The 20,410-nt window shown below is 42.1% G+C and overlaps 1 protein-coding gene across 2 annotated transcripts; it reads left to right on the forward strand.

Annotated features, from left to right (window-relative positions):
- The first annotated feature begins 1,122 nt into the window (after positions 1-1,122).
- urod (uroporphyrinogen decarboxylase) lies at positions 1,123-8,862 on the forward strand. Of its 2 annotated transcripts, none has more exons than XM_017420892.3 (10): positions 1,123-1,296; positions 2,339-2,451; positions 2,652-2,731; positions 3,443-3,505; positions 4,052-4,249; positions 4,346-4,507; positions 5,656-5,790; positions 5,996-6,096; positions 6,409-6,475; positions 7,822-8,862. In XM_017420892.3, the coding sequence occupies exons 1-10, from the start codon at positions 1,274-1,276 to the stop codon at positions 7,984-7,986; spliced, it is 1,107 nt and encodes a 368-aa protein (XP_017276381.1). In that variant the 5' UTR covers positions 1,123-1,273; the 3' UTR covers positions 7,987-8,862. The 2 variants fall into 2 exon arrangements, with proteins under 2 accessions (XP_017276381.1, XP_017276382.1); XM_017420893.3 differs by having other exon boundaries at positions 7,737-7,952.
- The last annotated feature ends 11,548 nt before the right edge of the window (positions 8,863-20,410 follow it).

Here is a 20,410-nt window from a genome sequence, read left to right on the forward strand (position 1 = left end):
TTTTAATGGAGCTACATATATAAGCCTTGTTTTAAATCTACCCCCAAAATAGCACATGTTCAGTCGAGATGCACAGATTGCAGTTTTCAGAGTTTCCAATTGTTAATTTTTTAATTTTTTACCATTTCCAAGTTTGATTGATTTAGATTACTCACTAAGAGCTATAATTGAATGCAAAATAAAGTAAGCTGCTTGTTCTATTTTCTGACTGAACAAAAATTTGATTGTGCTTAAAGTGAAACATTTACATTATACGAATATATATATATATATATATATATATATATATGTATATATGTATATAAAACTTTCTCCAAGACAGAATCAGGTTGTGTCACTTTCAATCTAAAATGAAAGAGCTCCAAGTTTCTGGACAAACTTTGGCATTTTTGCAAATAAAACTGATAAAACTAAAAAGAGTTAATGCATACCTCCTTAGCTTCAGCTTTAGACCAGTGATTCCCAACCCTGGTCCTCAAGGAACACTATCCTGCATGTTGTAGTTGTCTCCCTGCTTTGACACACCTGATTTGAATGAGTGAGTGACTAACAAGCAGAACAAACAACTAAAATATGCAGGATAGTGTTTCTTGAGGACCAAGTGTCCCTGCCTTCTCTTGTTCAGAACTGGAGCCAGCAGGACCCAGTTTTTGTTGTTTGTCCTGTTGTGGCATTTCAGGCATATCATATAGAGATGGCTCCCTACAAAAAGGATATCTCAAGATGAGAATCCTAATTGTTCAATTAACTTTATTGAATTAAGATTGAATCTAGCATCAGAGTAGGCAGATCACATTGTTGTAATGGGGAGGTAACAGATAGACAGAAAGACTAACTGTATAAAAGTGTGTTCATGTTATGTGGGTGTGTCTGTTTTTACCAAACACAACCTCGAACCCCGGGAGAGAAACAACACGTCTGTGTGCACAAAAACACATTACAATAAATATTCAGCAACATATAGCCACAGAAAATGTAAAGCAAATTGTAACATTCGTGTGGTTATTGATCCAGGAAATGAACGTCAGCCCCTTCTTATTTGTTTTGCGATTTTATCCTATTACTGAAACAAACAAACAAACAAAAAAAGAGTACCTTTTATTTTGAAGCGTCGCTCTGGTTTCCGGCTGGTCACGTGGCGTTCAAAGATGGCCGCGCCCTTTCACCGTCTGGGCAGTGTTTCCTGTGAGCGACTTGCTCGAGTTTTAAGAGCTGCAGGTCGCTAGTTCCAGGTTTTTCTCAGAAAACCTGTGTGTTCTTCACCCCCGCCGACATGAGCAAGAACGACGTCATCCTGTAAGTCGCCTCTTTTTTGTTTTTACCTCCGAACGGCCAGTTTTAGGGTCCATTCGGTCCAAACTTGATGAAACCAGCCTGTCATTGTCATGCAAGCGTTTCATAATAGGAAATTTATTGAGTTCAGCTCTTTGTTTTTTGTGTACACTGTTTTTTTTTCTCTCTTCTGCACACAAACAAGCTGCAGTATCGCGGTTCTCACCACTGAATTAGAAATGACGCAGTTTCCTGTTGAGACCCTTTATTTTGAAAGCCAGCAGTTTAATCATCTGTTAAAGATGGCCTGACTCTGCATCTGTATTTAACTATATTTGAAGGACATTTTGTAATTTGAGGGACATTTCATGGCATCAGAGTGCACAAGAAGTGATTTGTTTATACTCAGTATAGTAGACATGTCCTGTAGTTGTTGTCTTTTTATGAAATGCACTTAAACTTACTTAGTGAAAACCAAAATAAGCACTCATCTGTTGGTAATACAGAAGCCTGGACTGATTTTATTGGAAGTCTTGACATCATACTGTGTGTACATCATATATATATATATATATAAGTTTAATTTTACTGGGACAGTTGTGATGCATCAGTGGTCTTTTCCTCCCCCTGATTCAACCGTTTTTTTGTTATCCTGCTGCTGAGACCCGATAAGGAAGCCGAGGAGCTTTATCTTCCATAATCACAGAGGCCAGCTCAGAGGGATGCTCTGCGTGCTCGCAGGGAAAAGGGAGGGGTGCGCCGGCGTTGTCGATAAGACAGATGAGCTTTTGTGTTGTCTTTTAAAAAAGTGAAGACGCAACCAGCTGGGCCTCATCGCCACAAATGTGTGGCTTTTCTACTCTCGCACGTCGGGATCAGGACGTCCAGAAGAAGAACTCAATTAGTGACGATAATTCGCCCGGGTTTGTCTAAAAGCTTAGATTAGCATGATGAGCGTTCAGTGAGTGCAATAAATGTGATTTTAAACAAAAGGATGTTTTCTGTGTCTTACATTTAAGCCTTGCTAATCTACAGTGTATTTTTTTTGTTTGTTTGTTTCATCCAGCCCTAAAGGCTTCCCTCAGCTAAAGAATGACACATTCCTGCGAGCGGCTCGTGGAGAAGAAATCGAACATGTTCCGGTCTGGTGTATGAGGCAGGCTGGAAGATACTTACCAGGTTTTCTCCTCTGATTGTCAACCCTTTAATTTTCATTTTTTTTCTGACACAGACTGCATAAACGTAACAAAAATACGTTACATATGAAGCTCCAACATCCTTCAATCGCCTTTTTTGTTGCTTTTACTATTACTTTTTTTTTTTCCAATTTTAATTTTGTTCTCAATGACCGTCGTTCTCTTGACGAATCGTCTCTCCAGAGTTTCGGGAGTTCAGAGCGGGGAAGGACTTCTTTGAGACGTGCCAGTCGCCGGAGGCCTGCTGTGAGCTCACGCTGCAGGTGAAACCCACGAGCGGAAGACAAAACGCAGGATTTGCTCCAAATTGACGGGTGGCCCTGAAGTGCAAAGCACACCAACAAATTTAAAAAGACAACAACATATTGAGATACACAATACCATAGTAAAAAAAAAACACAATGACATTAACCTGCCGGAAGAGGTAGGTAGCAGTGGGAAACATGACACGTCACTGATTGGAAGAAACCTGACATTTTTGTGATCAGTCCTGATCATGTCCAGTGTCACCTCATATGTGTGTCCTGACTTAAAATGTTCTTGGAAAGCGGCAGCTACAGCTACGTTTGGGTCATTGGTAACATTCATGTTTTAAAAAAACACGCCACAGGCAGAATAACTTTCAGTTTAAAGGCCAAACGACGCCGTCGTCCAATCAACGATGTCTCATGTTTACCTGCTGGTACCTACCTCTTCCTGTAGGTTAATGTCGTCGTGGTTTTGAGTGTTTGTTTGTTCCGTTTTTTTTTTGTTATGTTATTGTGTGTATCAATATGTTGTTGTGTTTTTAAATTTGTTGTTGTTTAGTGATTTGTGGATGTGGTTTACACTTCAGGGCCACCTTAATAATTATTACATGCTTATGAATAAATTCAGCCCTGACAGGCCTTAAACTGTTGCTGATGCTGCTGTTGTTGTTGCCTCAGTTCAGATTTCCTTTAAACGGTTTAATCTCTTTTTTTCGTGACCTTCAGCCTCTGAGACGTTTTCCCTTCGATGCCGCCATCATCTTCTCCGACATCCTCGTCGTCCCACAGGTGAGAGCAAGCTCAGTCTGTAAGAACTGAACCGATTTCTCTTGTTATTTTCTTAAGCCTTCAGCATACTTGCTTTACAAATAATCAGCATTAAAATGCTAATGTTGTTTAGTATTTTTTGCCATAACTCTTAAAAGATAAAAACAGGAGCTATAAATGGATGTAGAATGGTTACTGAGGCTGTTAGTGTTGGTTTATCTGTTTATTTATATCTGTTTGGGTTAAAAGCATCATTTTAAAGAAAAGAACAGTAGAGTTTCTTACAGTAATTCACATAGCTCATACATGAAATCTTTAACTGTTTGTATATCTACTATAAATCAATAAATCAAAACTATCTGTATGGCAACAAAACACGTAATTTACTTAATTATTTCTTGTGTAATATCATCATTTAATAATAATACTTTAATATTTAAAAAAATAAATAATCATAGATATATTTTCTCTGATAAACAGTTAGATAAATGTGTCACACAACATCAGATGGGGAAATAACCTTTTTTGCAGTTCACGTTATCTTCCTTTCTCCCTCCCGGTCCTCAGGCCCTGGGGATGGAAGTCCAGATGCTGCCGGGCAAAGGTCCGACTTTCACGGACCCCCTGAAGGAGCCGGAGGACCTGCAGCGCCTGCGGACCAAAGTGGACGTGAACAAGGAGCTGGATTACGTCTTCAGAGCCATCACTCTGACCAGACACAAGATCGAAGGAACGGTTCCCCTCATAGGATTCACAGGCGCTCCGGTCAGAGATCAACACACACAAACGGTTTAATGATTTTCAATGGGATGTTTGATGTATTGAACTTTTCTTCCCCCTGTCACTGTGTCCCCTCTGCAGTGGACTCTAATGTCCTATATGATAGAAGGCGGGGGCTCCAACACCCACTCAAAAGCCAAGCGTTGGCTGTACCGGCACCCCGAGTCCAGCCACATGCTGCTGAGGATTCTGACCGACGTGATCGTCGACTACCTGCTGGGACAGGTCGCCGCCGGAGCTCAGGTCAGACCCTTTGGACCTGAATTCTGGGGGGAAATCTTCACAACTCAACTATTTGAGTATCAGCAGGAAAAAAAAAAAATACACCTATTTCAGCACTTCTTTTTGCTTTGGTTTCCTAAAAATGGACTAGAACCGGAGAACACAAAGCTGGATTATTTATGTTTAAACAAAATGACATGTTCAAAGTATGATGTTGCTTCAAAGCTTTTGCAAAAAGGTTATGAGCAAATAATATCTCACCTGCTGTAGGTAGCTCTTTGAACGACCTCAGTTCGGAGAAATCGTTTAATTCTGACCGGATTCCAAGACCAAAGTGGATCACTGCTGTCCTAAAACAGCTCCAGTTGAAAGAGGACATTATTTTATAAACCGTCCAGTTCCTCTGGTCCTGCTGTGTCGATCGAGCCACCTGACCTGAGTACAGTTCTGTCTGTCTGAGGCTGCGTTCACACTGCAGGCAAATGTGAACCAATTTGGATTTTTTTTTTTTTTTTTTTGGGACCCTATACGACACATATCAGATCTTCTCCTTCTTCTTTTATCTTTTCCCATTTGGATGGACAGTTGGCCTGGATTGGACAGCAGCTTCAGAATCAGCACACACACAGTAACACTCACAGCGTCCATGTTTACTTCTGTAAACTCAGTGTGTGATGTCAGAGCTTCTTCTGCACATGCGGCTCATTTCAGGAACTGGAGAGTGTTCACACTGGAAAATCGGATTTGTGCATTAAGACCTGTAGTGTGAACGTGTCCCAGCTGAGCTTTGAGATGGTCAGAGTCAGAGCGACTTTATGGACATCAGTTAACTGAACATTCATGATGACTTCACTGAAAAGAACCTTTTTAAAGACTCACACCATAAAGCCCTTACTCAGCCCCTTCCAATCAGTGTGACCAGGCCACACTTTAACTTATTTAGTAACATTTAACTGGAAACCGGTGACAAAGAAACCAGGAATGACACTTGGCGCAGCCAACTCCTCCTCACTGAAGCCATCGGACGGGTTCTGGTGTTTGTTCAGGGCTGAGATTGAGCTCGTTTATCACGAAACGAGACGGCGGCCGCTGATAACGCTGCAGATCATTCAGGGGGAAACGTCCTTCGTGTCCAGTTGAACGCTCGTTCTCTTCTTCTCCCTCCGCAGGCTCTGCAGGTGTTCGACTCCCACGCCGGCATTCTGGGACCTGTGGAGTTTAAAGAGTTTTCCCTGCCTTACCTGCGAGACATCGCCCGGCGCGTCAAAGACAGACTGAAGGAGAAGGACCAGGACGTTCCCATGGTGAGGAGAGAGCCCGTCAGCTGCTCACCTGGAAACAAATCCAGTTGCTTTCCTCTTTTATCAGCACGTTTATTTTTCTAGGTTCTCATTGTTAATATTAATGGAAACGCTTTAGCGTTTGATGACCTGCAGGTGGCAGCATTTCTCTACAAATGGGTGACTTTATGTTCTTATGTGTGGATGTTTTTGTTTGTGTGTGTTACAGATTGTGTTTGCTAAAGATGCTCACTACGCTCTAGAGGAACTTTCTGACTCTCATTATGAGGTGGTGGGCCTGGACTGGACCATCGACCCCCGATCAGCACGGTAACATACCCGTTTTCCTGCTTGTCCCACTTGTTTTGCTGCCATCTTTAGCTGGTGGCTAAACATTGTGTCCCTCTTCCTGTTGTAGTTTGGAGGATAAGAGGGAGCAGAAAGCTTCTGTGGGGGTGGGGGGGGTCTGTTGAGCTCTCCCAGGCAGCAGGTTAACTATTGCTGACCTCTGCCTTCTCCTGGTTTGTCACTAAGAGCAGGATTTATGTCAACAAACATCTGCGTTTCCTGCTCTTCTCATCAAATACTTAACTTGCTGGTTAAAGGATTAACTAGTGTGTCCTGTGATGTGTGTGTGTTTAGGGAGCTCACAGGAGGGAAGGTCAGTCTGCAGGGAAACATGGACCCTTGTGCTCTGTACGCTCCAAAGGTAACTACATTTTGCATTTTATCAGCAAAATTAGGCCAAAATGATCAAGCTAAAACATTCACAGAGCGCATGCATGTTGTGTTTTAGCTTCAGTCATTAAGGTCTTTATAGGAGAAGAATGCTTTTGTCTCCTCTGCTTCTTTTTGCTGTAACCCTCCTCGTGGTATGAACCTTACATTTTTTCACTGCAGCCGCTTCAAGTTGTCGTGTTTCAAATCAGCAAACAAATGTTAATATCAAATGAAGCTGAGTTTATTTTGACTGGCCAAATCCAGAAATCCCTTCAGCAGAGTCGTTATGAAACAAACGGTGGGGAACCTTCATCCAGGAGGTCCCAAAAGAACCCAGAACAGCAACTAAAGGCCCGCGGGCCTCACCTGTCATCAGTCAACAGGCAAAAATGGCCTCCATGTCAGAGTTCCAAAGCCACTACTGAGCAAAAAGAACACAAAGGGCCGTCTCACATTCATCAACCAAAAAAAAACATGTTTCCAAGACTTCTGGGAAACTGAGTCTGTGAACCGGCTGTAACTGATGAAGCCACAAATTCTGCTCTCTACCTGAACGTCCAAACATCAGTTCGTGACCTGTAGCTCAAGACCACATGGGTTCTGCAGCAGACCGAGGATCTGAAGCACAGCAGCTACGCTCCTCCACATCCATGTGACACTTATATCAGGGACATCCAGCCCTGCTCCTGGAGGGACACGACCCGCCACGGTTTAGATGTTTCTCTGCTGTGACTGACTGAGTGATTAACAGACTTCTGCAGAATTCGAAGAGCAGGGAAAAACACCTAAAACCTGCAGGATGGTGGCCCTCCAGGAGCAGGACTGGACACCTCTGGCTCAAACGTAGCCGTAGCCACAGCCTGTTATTAAGTTCAGGTGCTGATGACTTTCTCACACAGGGCCAGGCTGGTTTGGTTAGCTTCCTTCACGTTCACTCATCATTTAAAAGCTGCATTTTGGATTTTGTGTTTCACCGAGGTTGGCGTCTGATTTTAACATTGGTTTGATGATCTGAAACAAAACAAACCCAGTAGAAACATGAACTTCTTGTTGTTGTTCTCCATGGTTTAAGCAAAGGAAAGCTGGATCTGAAACAGCCCTGTAGCTTTAAAGGATTCTTCAGTTATCATTTCAGTAGCACTTTATTTCCTTTTTAGAACTGAAAAATGTCCAGCTTGTAACCCAGTCTGAAACTGAATTGAAGTGAAACCCCACAGTGTGTTTTTTAATTTAATTTATTTTTTTGGCAGAGCTGAGCCCTGGTCACTAACTGCCCACAAGTACCTGACACGATCCCATTTAAAGCTTCGCTTCACCCCTCCTCTCCCCTCCCAGGAGCGCATTTCAGACATCGCCAAGAGGATGCTGGAGGGCTTCGGCACGAGGGGCTACATCGCCAACCTGGGCCACGGCCTCTACCCCGACATGGACCCGGAGAGCGTGGGCGCCTTCGTCGAGGCCGTGCACCGCCACTCGAAAAACATGAACAAACAGCTGTGAAGACAGGAATGTTTCATTTAGTTTCTAAAATAAAAAGGTTTTTTTTTTTTTTTTTTACACTAAATTTCCTTATTTCTTTCTTCTTTTGTTTTTCAAGGGTCATAATTTAAATACTTTAACAAATAGCCTTAAAAAGAAGGAGAAGCCTTGATATAAACCAGGAAATCTCATCGTTTCTCATCTCAGATAAACATGTTGGTTTCCCCCAGACAAGATTTTTCTTCTTTAATGTGTTTTTTTTTTTATCCAAGCAGGAGAGGAGTATGGGTTTGGACTATCAAATAATTTCAGCACTACATGTAAAGTGATAAATATTTGGATCTATTGGGGGAGAAAAACAAAATATCTGATTTTCTTAAACCCAGTCTGGATTGTTCCTCTCACAAAGACCCCAACCTTCAGATCCTTGAACACATCTCGACTCTGAAACTCAGCTTGCCATCAGACAAAGTAGTCTCCTTCTCAAAGGCTGTTGGGAGAAATAATTAAAAAAAAAAAAAAAAAGGAGGATTTCAATAAAATAAAAAAATAAAGCTGGTGATTTGCTAAAAAGCGTTCCAGCAAAGCGGCACGCAGCTCGGAGTCACAATCTAATTTTAGTGAAAAATGTCAGCGCACAGCAGTTGTTGATCATTCTGTCACCTAACATCCTAACTGAACAAACACCCCGCTGGATCCCAGCAGGAAAAGCTGCTTTTATTTCAGGTTTTTTTCCTTCCTGATGCAAAAAAAAAAAAAAAAACCTTTTAAGGAACGCACATCCTTTGAGCCGTTTTTCTCTTATCTAGCTTAAAACTGATTGTTTTTTTTTCCTCTTCTTTTTTAATTTTCAACAAATCACTGGGTGATTAAATAAACAGCGGCTTATTGACTCGACTGAAAGTGTGTGTGTGTGTGTGGTAGAAGATGATGAATCATTTAGAACCCCAATAGGAAAGAAAAGTTGGGACGTTGTGTAAAGATGTAAACAAAGAATGCGATGATTTGAAAATCTCACAAACCCATATTTTATTCACGCTGCGAATAAATCAAATGTTTAAACTTTAAAAAAAAAAAAAAGTTGGTCGTGCCATCCGTACATGCAGGTTAAAGCTCTATCATGCAAAGAAGAACGCCTGGACCAACGCTCATATGAAACGGCAAAAAAGGAAAAACATTTTGGAAACAGCTGATGCTACATCCTCTGTGCTAAGAGGACCACCCGGCCTGTTGTCAGCGCCTCGCTGATGGTATGGGGGTACATTAGTGCCTTCCCATCCATCCTCACCAACGTTCCCCCCCTCCAGAACCTCCAGCAGCCACTCTCCTCAGGTCCTCAGACGTTTCCAGGCTGCTGTTAAAACAAGATGGATGCTTCAGAGGGAAACATGGACCCGTCTAATTCAGAACTATTAAATCTAAATGTTGTTTTTTCTAATAAATGCATCTTAGTTTAAACATTTGATGTGTTCACTGTGCTCCACTGTGAATAAAATGATAAGATATGCAAATCACTGCGTTCCACAGAGGATCCCAACAAATGTTGGCTGGATGGAAGAAGCGGGGAATGTTAGAAAACAACAACAACAACAAGATCCCAGCTGCCTGTTTGCTTCGCTTGTGTACAGCGTGCGACTCGGGACTGAGGCCTGCTTAGGAAAATGGGACAGAGACGCTCGACGAGTTCCTGTGGCTGAAAGTGGGACAGAAGTGAGACGGTGTCCTGCCCCAAGGTGGAGGGAGGGAGGCTGGTTTCCGTCAGCCCGCCTCGGCTCCTTTTGAGAATGACTTTATAAGAACGATGTACGGAAACAAACCGCTCAAGCAGGCGTTTTTGTTCCTCGTTCCACACTGGGACCTCCTCTGTCTCAAAGATGATCTGACTGACTGAACCCCAACAAATACTGTCACTGAAAAATTTGCCATTAACTGTTTGGAGTTGACCCTGTTTGTCTGTTAGCAAAATATCTCATGAACCACTGCATGGATTTTATTGAAACTTTCAGGAAATAATCACTAGATGTTCGACTACAATTGATTAATTTTTGGGGCCAATCCTATTTAAGATAGCCACCACAGTCTATTGACCTTAGAAAACATAAAAATGGCAATAATTCAGTCAGTATTACAAATATTGTGCTAAAATTTGGCGTGATTGTAGCTGAGAGTCATTTACAACATATAGTCCAAGTGATACAAATTGGACAAGAACTTTGTTAAAAAACTTAATGTTAACATTTGGAGATAATCCTGTATGTCTGTTAGCAAAATATCTCATGAACCACTGGACAGATTGTAATGAAACTTTCAGAAACTAACCATTGGATGTACATCTACAGCTGATTAACTTTTGGAGTCAGTTTAAATCAAAATGGCCCCCATAGCTAATCAATATTAGCCAACACAAAAATGCCTGTAACTCAGTCAGTTTTACGGGTATTAAGCTAAAATCTGGTGTGGTAGTAGCAGAGAGTCTTTCACAACACATATTCTGAGTGTGATGTCTCATGATGTAGCATTGTTACGACTCTTGTCATTTCTCATCATAAGATCTTCGTCTAAAACACAGAAGGCAGCGCAGGAAGGAATGTTCTTGTCTGTTAAAGTAGCTGAACACGATTTAAATGACTGTCTGTGACAACATCAGTGACCCAGGTGGGTATATTTGAGTTAAGGAAACAGAAAAAGCGTGTTTAGGTCTGAGGAAGCTCGTCCAGTTTGAGCCATTGACTCGTCCGAGGTGCCAAATGCAGCCAGCTCTCCAGGTATTTTGTCTCATTGTGGATCTGACAAATTAGCAGATGGGATGGTGTGTGTGTGTGTATGTGTGTGTGTGTGTGTGTGTGTGTTTGGGGAGGGGGGTGTTAAATCCAAATCTACATGTTTTTGCTCAGAAATCGTGTGCATCGCTGCTGTAATCAGAGCAGAGGCTCAGGGAAGGGACCAGTTAATCCAAAATGATGATGGGTTTTTATGTTGTTGTTGCCGGGCGTCAGATAAGCAGATTCTTGTAAATCCGTTTGTTTTTGTTGCTCCTGCCGCTGTTTTTCTGTTTCAGGGAGGATTCTCGCAAACATGATGTGATCAGACTGGGGGGGTTAATGGGTTTTTTGGGGTGGGGGGACCTCTGGAGTCACTGAGGTCCAGCTGGGATTGTTGTCACCGGGCTTGGGAAGACCTTTGACAGGGCTCTTTACTTCTTTTTTTACTGGTTTAGAGAAGCTCAAACTTAAATTACAAAGTTATAATTTTAATAGTTTATTGGCTGATTTTACGGCTTTAATCTATTCACCCCATTACCTAAAAACAACTTAGAGGAGTTCGAATTCAGACAAGTTAAGGAATTACGGATAAATTCAAAGACCTTTTTGTTCGACTCGAGGGTTAAAAAGAATCAGTCAAAGATCTGTAAATCTCCCAAAGAGATGAATTAGTAAATAAATCCTTCTGATCCCAGTCCTCCTCCTTAGAATCAGTGTCAGTGTTGAAGTTAGGGGCTCTTATTTTGCAGGGGCTTCTGGTTTGTTCCTCATCAATAAATGAAGAACTGAAGGAGCACTGCATAATGGATGGAATCAGTTCTTTTACAGGGAATTAATCATTTTTCTGCAGAGAACAACGTGAGAAAAAAAATTAACTGGTTAGGCTTCGGCAGCCGTCTCATACATACGGCACCTTTTGAAATTTGGATTGTTAATAAGGAAACACTTTGATGTTTATGTACAAATTTGTATGGCTTTTAAAAAAAATGAAAATTCTGCAACGTATCTTAGTGGATCGTGTTCCCAGTGTGTATGATTACGTTAAGGGTTTATTTATTTAGAGATCTGCTGGGACAGTGCTGGGGGCAGTTTCCCAAGGGGACGAAACATATCATACGTTTTGTACTGTACTGAAACGTATCATATATCTCAGTATGAACATTATATCGTTCCTGTCTTGTCATGTTGTATAGTATCGGTTCATAGTAAAATATACTGTATCATATAACATATCATATATCATACAATAATGTACCATATATCTCAGACTGTATGTACAGGGTGGGGCTTTTATATGGATACACCTTAATAAAATGGGAATGGTTGGTAATATCAACTTCCTGTTTGTGGCACATTAGTAAATAGGAGGGGGGAAACTTTTCAAGATGGGTGATGACCGTGGTGGCCATTTCGAAGTCGGCCATTATGGATCCAACTTTTGTTTTTTCAGTGGGAAGAGGGTCATGTGACACATCAAACTTATTGGGAATTTCACAAGAAAAACAATGGTGTGCTTGGTTTTAACGTAACTTTAGTCTTTCACGAGTCATTTACAAGTTTCTCGCCACTTTTAAAATGCTCAACTGGCCCACGACGACCAATCCACTTTCCAGGAAGTGGAAGAGGGAGAAGAGGATTGCACTGACAAGCCAACACAATGGGCAGCACTTTGAACACATTTTGTAAGTGGTGAGAAACCACGGTCACCACCCATCTTGTAAAGTTTCCCCCCTTACCATATACTAATGTGCCACAAACAGGAAGTTAATATCACCAACCATTCCCATTTCATTAGGGTGTAGCCATATAAATGGCCCATCCTGTACTTATGATGTACAACTCATATCATCCAATATATTGTGTCATATCAGACTGAATTACATCATATCTCATCATCATACCAGTTTGTACTGTATCATTTCATATCATCTCACTCAGCTTACATCATATCTTTTGTTGTAACGTCATATTATATCATATTGTATCATATCTCATATCTATATCATATAACACTATCACATCATACCGTATTGTATCATATTTTAATCTGTTATGTATAATATATTGTGACTTTATGTGGAGTAAATGATTTAAGTATAGACATGACTAAAAGTTGCCTAAACATGAAGCCAGCGTGCACGTGTTCCGGGCTGTTTTCAGCTCTTGGACCAGTGCGAGTGTTTATAGCGGCACAATTGTGACCATGAGCCATGAGACTGAATGGAATGAAAAATAAAAGAAAAGAAAAAGAAAAAGAATTACACCGTGGCCATGCAGGAGCACTGTTGATCCTTTGTTGGTCCGCCTGCTGAATATGCTTCAGTGTAGGAAAAGGAAAAGAAAAAAAAAAAAAAAAGAAAATGGAGAAATTGAGCCTCCCAATTATGAAGGCCGCATAAAAGTGAGTGTTATTAATATTTACAAAAGCACGCAAAGCTCAAAGCAGCCGACAAGGAGGGGGAGAGAGAGCGAGAGAGAGAGAAATCAGCGGCTTTTATTCATCTCCGTCCTTTGTGATGCTGTAGTAACATAAACACACACCAAACACACAGGCTTTTGTTGTTGTCTCATAGCGAAAGACAAATGAACAAAAATCACCGCTGATTGGCGACAGGTAAGACTGAAGAGGATGGGACTGAGTGTCAGTGGGCCATCTGGGAATAAAGTGACAGGCTGCGTGCATGTGTGTGTGTGAGAGAGAGAGGAGGAGATGCAGAGAGAAGGTTGTAACAATGAATCTGAGCTCTTTAGAAATGGAGATCAATTTCCACATGGTTGCCTTTAAAGGCTTCGGCAGCAGAATAATGTATAAGTGTGTGTTTTTTAGTGCTTTTGTGCCCGTGTTGTGCGTCCGTGTGCGCGGCTTGCCTCATTGTGTGTGTGTGTGTGTGTGGGCTTTTATGTGCTTACTTTGTGCGCAGAGACCGAACAGGTGGATGTGTGTTTGCGTGGGTGTCTTTGAAGGAGGTCCAGGCTTCATCTCTCAGCAAATCAGCAGGCCTGAAAATCCAATCTGCCTGGAGAGACAGCAAGCTGTACATCATCTGTCATGGATGGACACTATCAGCGCTTTATCAGGGACCGCCCCCCCTCCCCTCTGTCTCTCTCTTCCAAACACACACACACACACCATATCTTTCAATGACCACATGCATGAAAGAGCACACACAGCCCACTGTGACAGAGACTGATAGGCATTATTACCTTGGAGGTTGTGTGGAGGGAGGCAGAGGCAGGCAGTGAAACTCCGGCTTCAGTCTGAGGACCCTGAGACGCCTCACACTAATTCAGACGCTGACAGCTGTGACGACCCTTCTTTGCTGATGATACCTTCCTCTTCCTGCGTGTCCACCGTGTTGCTGTAAACCGCAGCTGTCACCTGCGTGCTCCAAAAATAGGTTCCCGCCTCGACTAATGGCATCGCAGTCGTCCGCAACGCTGCGTACTGTTAGCCTAGGACGATTGGGGGGGGAGGAGGAGGTCCAAACTGCCAGTCGGGAACAGCGTTGTCACCATCTACGGCGCCTTCGAATAAGGCGGCCTAACTGTAGCATCCCTTCTGTTGTCATGGCTACGCGCAAAAGCTATGACAACACCAATGGATGCTGGACAACTATCCCTGATAAGATCGACTTTTCGGAGGTAATTTGGCCGGTATTCAGGTTCTGACTGGACTGCAGACGTCAGCCCACACAAGCGGCGCCCGCGGGGAGCTGTCAGCATCTTGCAGGAAGGTAAAAATGAGTCAATCTCATCGCTTTTTCCGTCCGCAAGTTGTTTTCATCAGTTTTTAGAGGCCCCCTGCGAGCCTTTATGGTGCGTTTGTCTCAAAAGTGTCCTGGGCACCCTAATTGCAATTTGCCATGTGCATCGTTCGTATGAAAGGTTCTGTCCAAGCTTTTTGTCCGATTGGAAAGAAAAACAACAGCTTTTCTTTTCACCAAGAGCTTGGGATCGCTGGAAGCAGGGCTGAAAAGCAATGAACTGTTGGAGACTTGCTGCAGGAGCCAGGTCCTCAGTCCTGGGTGAGTTCCTGTACCTGCTTTGTCCTGGTCAGGGTCACTGGGGATGCTGGAGCCTTTCCCAGAAGTCTGTGGGTGAGAGGCAGGGTACACCCTGGACAATTTACATTGTTCTTAGTAACGATGCAAGTTATTTTTTTTCTTCAGTGAAAATGCCACCTATGTGAACTGAATGGGGAACGACAAATGTCAAAAGGCCATTAAAAAAAAAAAAAATCCTAGCATTCTAAGCCATTAAATTGCGTATATACTTGTCACGCTGGGCATAACTCTTCCTAAAACATTCCTGCAGGCAGAACTAAAAAGACTAAAATGGAAGCAAACAAGCGTTTCTGAGGTAATTAAACTTTACTGATTCAGTGTGTCGAACAGCAGTCTGCTTTCAGAGCTCGTCTGCCACAAAGTTTTAAAGTTTGGGACCAGAAGCACCCCCCCAAAAAAAGAAATGTTTGCAGGTGCATGTGTGTGTGTGTGTGTGTCTTTAGAGTTTCTGTCTGCATGAGTCGGAGAGTGAAGGAGGTGGAGACAGATTGGGGGAGAAAAAGATTGAGGGGAGAGCAATCACTCCTCCATCTATCTGTCTGGGTAATTAATATAAATCTGCTCATTTATCATCAGCCAATCAATCTAGATTTACGAGCATGCGCACGCACACACAGACATGAGCACTCCTTGCACTCTCCGGCAGCCTGATTGTCTGGTTATGTGGCTCTGCAGAAATCTGTAATGAATGAGAATGAAGCGGTGAAGGAGGGATAGAGGAAGAAATCTTCTGATTAGAGACAAATGAGTGAGAGATTGATGGAGCTGTATCGGCCTCCACATGCTTCATTTATCACTAATTCAGATTGGTTGGATGGGTGAAAATGCAAGGACTGGACCACGCCTGCACCGGAGGAGAGCCCTTCTATCAAAAGGGCTAATCCTTCACTCACAGACAAAACGCAGCTAGTATTTTGGAGCTGCGAAACTGCAGATCGCAATCAACTGGATACTTCTTGTGAGGGTGGGTTGCAAAAAGATTAAAAAAAAAAGGCAGTCCTTTGAATCTAACTGTCAAACAGCAAATCTTCCAAGACGGGAAGACAGGAGCCTTCAACAGGACTCACAGACCGGGTAAGGAAGGCACTGATCAGAGACGTGACCAAGAGGCAAAAAATCTGCTGAGATGGGAGTATCTGTCCAGTGAACAATTAACTCCCAAACCTGTGGGACAAGGAGCTGTGGTCAGGTGAGATGAAAATGGAATGTTTTGGTCGTCGAGGGCAACGCCTCTCATCATGCTGAGAACACCACGCACAACGATGCATGGAGGTGGCAGCATCATGCTGTGGGGATGCTTTCCCCCCATCAGCAGGGAGTGGGAGTGGAAGGAAAAGAGGAGCCGCAGCAGGTTGGATGTGAAAAACGGGCAAAAATTCCAGTGGTTTGAATTACAGAGCTCAAGGAGATGTACCTGTGGAGACTCACTGCTCTAACTGCTGCAAAACTGTATATATACACATACACACACATATATATATAATATATATATACACACATATACACACACAAACTTTAAGTTAAAGATCCTTTGGAATGATTTGAAACCAGCTTTGTTCTCATTCAACTTCATTAATCTGGAGTATAGTACATAATCACACAGAAAATCCATTTAAATTCAAGGTTGTACGGCAGCAGAACGTAGAGAATACCAACGAGGTGAATACTTTCGCAGCCCACGGTCCATTCCTTCCTTCAAACTTTGCGTCAGAGATGACGGCGGCATTACCGGCGTTTGGTTTGGGAGCAAGCAGAGACATTCCCGTAACGTGTTTCACACTTTATTTATAGAAAAGCACTGAGATTTCAACACAAATCAATATAAAATGGTAGTAGCGTTACATAAATAGTAATAAATTCTTGCTTTATAGACAGTAGCTCAAGAAGTCGCACAAAAGAAAAACAAATTCCAAACAAAAGAAAAAAAAAAGATGATGGTAAGCTAAGATACTTCTGTGGCAACAAATACTGGAAATACCTTTTTTTTCAAAATCAGTAGCACAAAGAGGCAACAAACACTTTCAATTTTCCCTTAAGTTAAGAAGGAACTGGAAACGAAAACAAACAGGGAAACAGTAGGTGAACTACAGCTCTACCAGCAAATAGCGATTTCCTACAAATAAAAACAAAGAAGCAAACAAAAAAAAAGTTGAGGAGAAATCTGAAAAACGAAAAAGGAAACAACCTCAGGAGTTGGCTGATTAAATCAACACAGAGGGAAGAGCTTCTGGGTGCGATGCTGTCAAGTGAACGCCTCGCGGGAAAATAAAAATAAAAGGCAGCTGGCTGCAGCTTCTGCGACCGGGCAAAGCGACGGCCTGCTTTTCTTTTCAAACGACGTCGACTTCGCGAAGCTTTGTGACGGACAGGTAGAGTGTGAGGACACGAGACAGCCGCGGAGGACTGAGCCCAGCGTGCTGCACCTAAACACACCGTGAAATCCACGACAGTTCCCCCGTGTGAGGAAACTCAGAGGCTGTAGGAAATATCAGACTGGAAAAAAAAAAGAGAAAACGAGGATCTTTATGTCATAAATTAAGGTTGGAAAGGAGTGAACAGGCCGTCTCTTTTGTTCACACGCTGACGTTTGTGAGTTCTGACGCTGCCGAGAAGACACTGAAGGCTTGGGTCCTGATTTGAAAAGAACAGAAAAAGGAACGAGTAAAGCTAAAAAAAAAAATCAACTTTGTACATTGATCGGGTCAGAAAGGCATTTCCCACCACCGTCTCGTGTTCCGCCTCCTCTCGAAGCTGCAGCAGGTGCAGGCGGCGCGACTGTGCATCGTCCCGACATCCACCCTCCACCCCCCCTTCCTCCTCGTTTCATTTAGTGGTTCACCCCACCGGGTCTGGTCCCCTCACGTTTTCTTGGTATTTTTTTTCTTTTTGTAAAAAAAAAAGACAGTTTTTTTTTCAGATGGGACGAGACCATCAAAGTGGTTCTGCATAGTCAGGTTTTTAGTACAAATCTGTTTACAAACGAATGCCTCCCTCGTTTTTTTTTTCTCCCCCTTCTCAACTTCTCCTTTTGGAAAACAGGTTTTCTGTTAAATTCTTTTTTTCTTTTTTTAAACTCTTTCTTGTCGTTTTCCTTTTGCAAATGACAACACAAGTAATATTAGCAAAAAAAAAAAAAAAAAATCAAACTTAAAAGAAATGTACACAGGAGCACCTGAGAAATGCTTTGAAGTCCTTGCTCTTACAAAAACAAACAAAAAAAAAAGAAAAATAGTCAAATTTCCCCCGTCCAAAACGATATTCAAGTACACCCCGCCAAGAACAAAACAAAGGAAAAAAACAAACATGTAACATACTTATCATAAATAATTATAACTTTACAATTTTTTGAATTGACACTTTCATATTTACAATATTTTAAATGCTTAATGCTACTATTTTTTTTGTTTTGTTTCTTTAACTGATGTCCCTGAGAACTGAGTTTAGCCTCTTTTCTCTCTTTTGCTCATTGTTGTTCCTTTTTCGTCCCCCTTATTTGTCTCTCTGCCTTTCTTCAAATAATAATAATAATAATAATAATAATAATTAAAAAAAGGACCAGAGTTTTCACCAACTACCCAGGTAGTGAGTAAAAGGTAGCTCTCGTGGAATGTAGAAGCAGAACAGAAAAGTGGTCTGCTCGGATCCCCGCTCTTTAGTTTTTCCCTTTTCTTTTCTTTGTTTTTGTCCTTCTCCAAAAATCCCGTTCCGTTTGCGTATGTCTGCCGTTTCGCCCTCAGCGACGCAACGTTTTCAAAACAATCAATAAATAAAACGCTGGAGCAGGCAGGAACGTACTGAAGAGGTATTCGTGTGAAGTGCTTGTACATTTAGTCTAATCAATGAACGATTCAAGCTCTTGTACTGCCACTGAAATGACTATTTGCCATCGGATAAAGAAACGGAACGCGGATGTCCCTTCGTTACGGACAAATTCACTTCCTGTGCCAAGGCATGTGGTCTCAAATACTTACAATGAAGTCGCCAAGCTATAAAAAATACAAGTTCTTTGTTTCGTTTTTTTTTTCTTGTCGGTGGACCATGTATTTCTGACTCCTCGAGTAAGACAAGGCCACTCTTCTTCACAGTCAAGAATGACAGGAACCAGTGGCATTCACAGCAAACTTCACCCCCTTTTCCATCACAAGACCAAGAAACGAGCATTTAGAAATCAAAAGCGTCTAATTTTGATTTAGATAAGAAGATGTGGGTAATTATTATTTGATTACCAATTTTGTTTTTTGTGCCCAGTAGGGGGCAGCAGAACAAGCTGAAAACTCAACACGGACAAAACCAGCTTTAAAGCGTTAGCAAAAAGATGCTAACTCATACTTTGACCCATATTTTTCTTTTTTAAATTAGGATTTTTTTTTTAGTTTATTATGTTGTTTTTGGCCACTTGTTTACAGCATAAGCTACAACACTGGCGTATAACATCACAAAGGTGCTTCAGCGGACATAAAGGAGGTTAGCAAAAAGATGCTAATTTCTTCTTTTGCAAGAAACGGAGCATTATTAGCATTATATTAGAGAGGCTTTACAGGCCACACAGAATGTTTATATAGTAGTTCTCCAAATCATCAAATCTTCCCAGGAAAAGGTTCAAACCTTTGGCTAGCTGCTGAACTAGCTAGCTGCTAATTCTGACGTGCTAATGGAACTACAAGGTTTGTGCTCAGCAACTTTTTTGGCGTTAAATGCAGACATTGTTTTAAAAATACAGATTAGTTCAGCTGTAAGGGTGGTATACGCCACGTTTTACTCTAAATGCAGAGTATAAAGGATTTAACGGGTGTTTATTTATTTTTTTGGGCTAGGTAATTTTACTGAATACTTTATTTGCGAGCTACAGTTCGTAGCATTACTTATGTTGTAGTAACTGGAGCGATTAGCGAGACGATTTACTTCGACTAATAGAGGGTTGTAGTTGCATCAAAATCCTCAGAAATCACAGCTCCGTTCGATCAGAGGCTCGTGTGATGGGAAAGGGATTGAAGTGATGGGCAGAATGAACAACCAGCAGTTTCTGAAAAGAAATCCTTTTCAAAGCTTCCTAACAAAATACAAGAGCATGAACTCGAAGCTGCTTAGTGATAAAATAAAAAATAAAAAAAAACACAAAGCAGAGACTTGAATCATGTTACTAGCTGACTAAATCTTGATCTAGCGAGTGAAACATGACCACAGACACATTTCAAAGGGTTGGTCACAAACAGCTGAGCAGCTGTGCGGTGGTTTTCTCCTAACTCCTCCACGCCACCGGGCTGTCGTTTCGGATTTAGTCTCTGTTATTGATAAGGTTTACAGGAGGACATAAAAAATATACTGTTGTACAGGAATATGTGGCCGCGCGCAAAGGCTCGACTGTTAGCTAGAGCGGCCAGAACGTCACTCTCAGGCGTTCGGAAACGTGCGCTCCGTGAAGCGATGTGGTTTTTGTCGCTTGGGATGTTTCTCGGAGACCGAACCGACTCTCCAGCTCACGACTTCTTCGGCGTAGTTCTGCCCTCGCTCTTATAAAAGCCCTGAATCAAACGAGAGGCCGTTTCTGCCAGAGAGGTTAAAGCTGACATGTGACAGTCGAGGTATGACAGTAACACTGCACGAGTCCCCCCCCCCCCC

Source organism: Kryptolebias marmoratus, linkage group LG20 (assembly GCF_001649575.2).
Source record: "Kryptolebias marmoratus isolate JLee-2015 linkage group LG20, ASM164957v2, whole genome shotgun sequence".
Classification (NCBI taxonomy): Eukaryota; Metazoa; Chordata; class Actinopteri; order Cyprinodontiformes; family Rivulidae; genus Kryptolebias; species Kryptolebias marmoratus.